This window comes from Charadrius vociferus, unplaced genomic scaffold, assembly GCF_000708025.1.
Source record: "Charadrius vociferus isolate BGI_N301 unplaced genomic scaffold, ASM70802v2 scaffold704, whole genome shotgun sequence".
NCBI classification, from domain to species: Eukaryota; Metazoa; Chordata; class Aves; order Charadriiformes; family Charadriidae; genus Charadrius; species Charadrius vociferus.
Genome location: NW_009648036.1, coordinates 744,610 through 747,661, shown reverse-complemented (window position 1 = coordinate 747,661; position 3,052 = coordinate 744,610). Strand labels below are relative to the sequence as shown.

The following is a 3,052-nucleotide window of genomic DNA, read 5'->3' as shown; positions in this document are numbered from 1 at the left end:
AGAGCGCGGCTGGGCCGGCCCTGGCAGGAGCAGCGCTGTCTGCCGCGGCCTCCTCCCGAACAAAAGGGCTTAGGGAAATAAAATCGTTTGGCTCATAAGAGTTTGGAGAGCGAGGGCAGGCGGTCTCGGTTGTGAATATTTTCCTGATTTTTCCAGAAATCAAGCAGAAGATTGAGCTGCTGATGTCAGTTAACTCTGAGAAGTCGTCCTCTTCAGAAAGGTACGGCTGCATCTCCTGCATGAGCGGTCCGTGGTGTAGCGCTGCCGAGCAGCGGCGCAGGGCTTCTCCCTTTCCCTCGGCAAGTTTGCTAAGCATTGTTGCCGTATTGCATGCTGGTTATCGTACCGTATCCATCGAGCCTCTCTTTTCGGTTGAGCTTTGTGCGTTTTTGCAGAGATGTATTGATTTTTTTTTAAAATGTTATTTATTTTTGATTGTACCAAATTTCACACAATGTTCTATGGCATTTTCCCATCAAGTGTTGCTGGGTGGTGTGAAGGATAGGGATAAAAAGACCTGGCGTTTCTGTTGTGTTGCAGGAAGCCGTTCCGCGGTTGCAAAGGGTTCCTTTGAATTTAGGTGCGTAGGAAATGTAACTCGGTGAAGCGTTTCGCGTCCTGTTATGTGGAAAGGGAGTGTCCTTTGCAAAGTAGCTCAGGAATCGCAAATCCTCCAATTAGTCACATTCTGTGAGATAGATGCGATCCTTGTTCAAGTCTGTGCTAGGAAATGGAGCAGTCGCTGCATGCAGTAATGGTTCATGCCTGCAGGTAAGGACAAAATGACTCAGAAGTGTTTTTAAAGCAATTATTTTATCTGTCAGTCAGATTATTACAGTTTCAAGTAGCTGTTTCTTCTTAAAGAAATATTTCGAGGTACTAAATGCACATTAAGTTTTTTTGTTTTGTTTTGTTTTGTTTTTTAATGTTAAATAACCTCCTGGTGATTATTTTGTTGGTTTTAAATGATCCAGCCCTGCTCAGTTCTGTTTTGCTTGAGACTGAATTTTAGGAGAGATTTTTATTTTCAAAATTGCTTAAATCCAGACGAACATAATATCTTTTTTTTTTTTTTCCCAAATTATTTACAGTAATCATTTGGATGGTCTTTTGCATACAGCCGAAATGTGCTATTTTGTCATTTTAATATTGGATGTTGGCAAAAAAAACCCCCAATTTTTAATTTTAAGCGCTCAAACTGTATGCTTAGCTGAAATTATTATCTAAAGTACATTTTATTGAATGGCTCAGCATAGAAAGACATGATAATGCACTGAAAGCTATCTTAAGGAAACAGGCTAAAAGGCATCGTTCAAAATGAACGAGTGCTGTGTGGCATGCATGGTTTTAAAAAGCAAAATGAGCACTTTAATTTGATTTATAAGTATGTTTGTGTAAGATATGTAGAATCAAACTGCATTGCCTTTCACCAGCTGTAGTATAACAAAATACCAGAAATGAGAGATACAGAAAATGGTGGGGGGGGAATGGGTTGTTAAGTCACCTTTCCAAAATGGAGAAATATAAGAAGAGCTTTGAGAGATATTTTATTTATTTATTCAAAATTAAGACTCATGAAAGGAGATGTTAATGTTTATTTGTTTATCTCTATCCCACCCTGATGCCTAAAATTTTTAAATATAAGACTAATAAAATGGTGGTGATAACAGAGAGGATGATGGGGTGAGAATAGTAAAGGAAACAGGTGTTAATTTGATTTTTAAAAAGGCTTTTGTTAGCATTGCTGTGGGGGAATTCGGTATACAATATAGATACTTATTTTATCAATAGGAATGTTATGCAGCACTCTAAAACTGATCACTGTGTTTTTGAGCAAAACATGCTCATAGTTGAACTAATGGTAGTCCTAGATGAATGGGTCCCTGTAAAGGATTATAACACATAATTAGAAAAAGATGCATTTGTCTGAGATCCGTTTAAATGCCATTCATTAAAAAGTAAGATTTTATAACACCACGGTGCATTGTCTTGCAATAAAGATTAAAATGTGAATGTTGTATATGCACATAGATTTCTTTTGAGGATTTAAATATGTGGTACTCTTCACCTGGAGATTGATTTGACACATCAGCCGCACAGTTTACGTGGTCAGTTATAAATGAAAACAACTTTATATATTATCTGAGATTTTTTTTTTCAATAACCACATTCTTTTCATGTATCTAAAAATAGACTGAATTTTTTTGCAAGCTGTTATGAAACAGTGCTGTCTATCCTATTAGCTGCCAGTTCCTTTCAAGGCCCTTTCAAAATTACTGTATAAGATATTTTTAAGAAAAAAAAATAAAATTATAGTATTGAGTGTCTGAACTGCTAAACTGTCCTCAATCTGCTGTACAGCAAAATTGTGTGTGTTCATACAATACAGACATGAAAATATGCATGTTTTTGACAAACACAGAAAGGGAATTCACACTTGCGTATTTTTTATTATCAATTTTTATCCCTGCTTCTAGTGGTCGGACTTTTTTAGAAGCTTGAGTTCTTTGGATGGAAATGCTGTGTGGAAGATCTGAAATAGTCCATGGCTTGTTTCTTGTTTTCTGCACTAGCAGAGGCTGCTAGACAGTGCTTGCATAGAAGGAGGGGAGGTGCATCTGTGCGTTTACAGAAGCTGATGAAATGGGAATAGAGGAGGAAAGAGAGAAGCCCATTACTTGACTCTTTCTTTGGTTGGTCTTTGTTTTTACAAGGCAGTTTAGTTTTGTAGGTTTTCCTCCTCACTTAGCAAGTTCAACATGTTATCCTATCTTAGAAGGAAAAATTGATGAGAAGGAAGCTGGAAAATAATGGATGGTTTGGCTGTTGTGGAAGCTCAACACGTTAAAAATCCTGCAGCATTCTCTTAGGATAGTTGGTGGTTATGTTTTTAAGAGGCTTTTAGGAGACGTTAGCAATAAAAGTAAGATGAACCCTTTGTTGAGGATCTTCTGAGATGTTAAAGACACTGCAGCCTTGAAAAGTAAATTAATACCAACCTGAGACATTTTTCTTAATGAGATTCATTCGTTGTTTCCACTAACCCCCCCCC

At 37.5% G+C, this 3,052-nt stretch overlaps 1 protein-coding gene across 1 annotated transcript in view; it reads left to right on the top strand.

Annotated features, from left to right (window-relative positions):
* Nucleotides 1–47: 47 nt before the first annotated feature.
* SRPK2 (SRSF protein kinase 2) overlaps nt 48–3,052 on the top strand; it is a 99,605-nt gene continuing 96,600 nt past the window's right edge. The window contains exon 1 of the mRNA XM_009883540.1: nt 48–220. Within this exon, the coding sequence (XP_009881842.1) occupies nt 183–220 (38 nt within the window). The 5' untranslated portion in view covers nt 48–182. The remainder of the gene's footprint in view (nt 221–3,052) is intronic.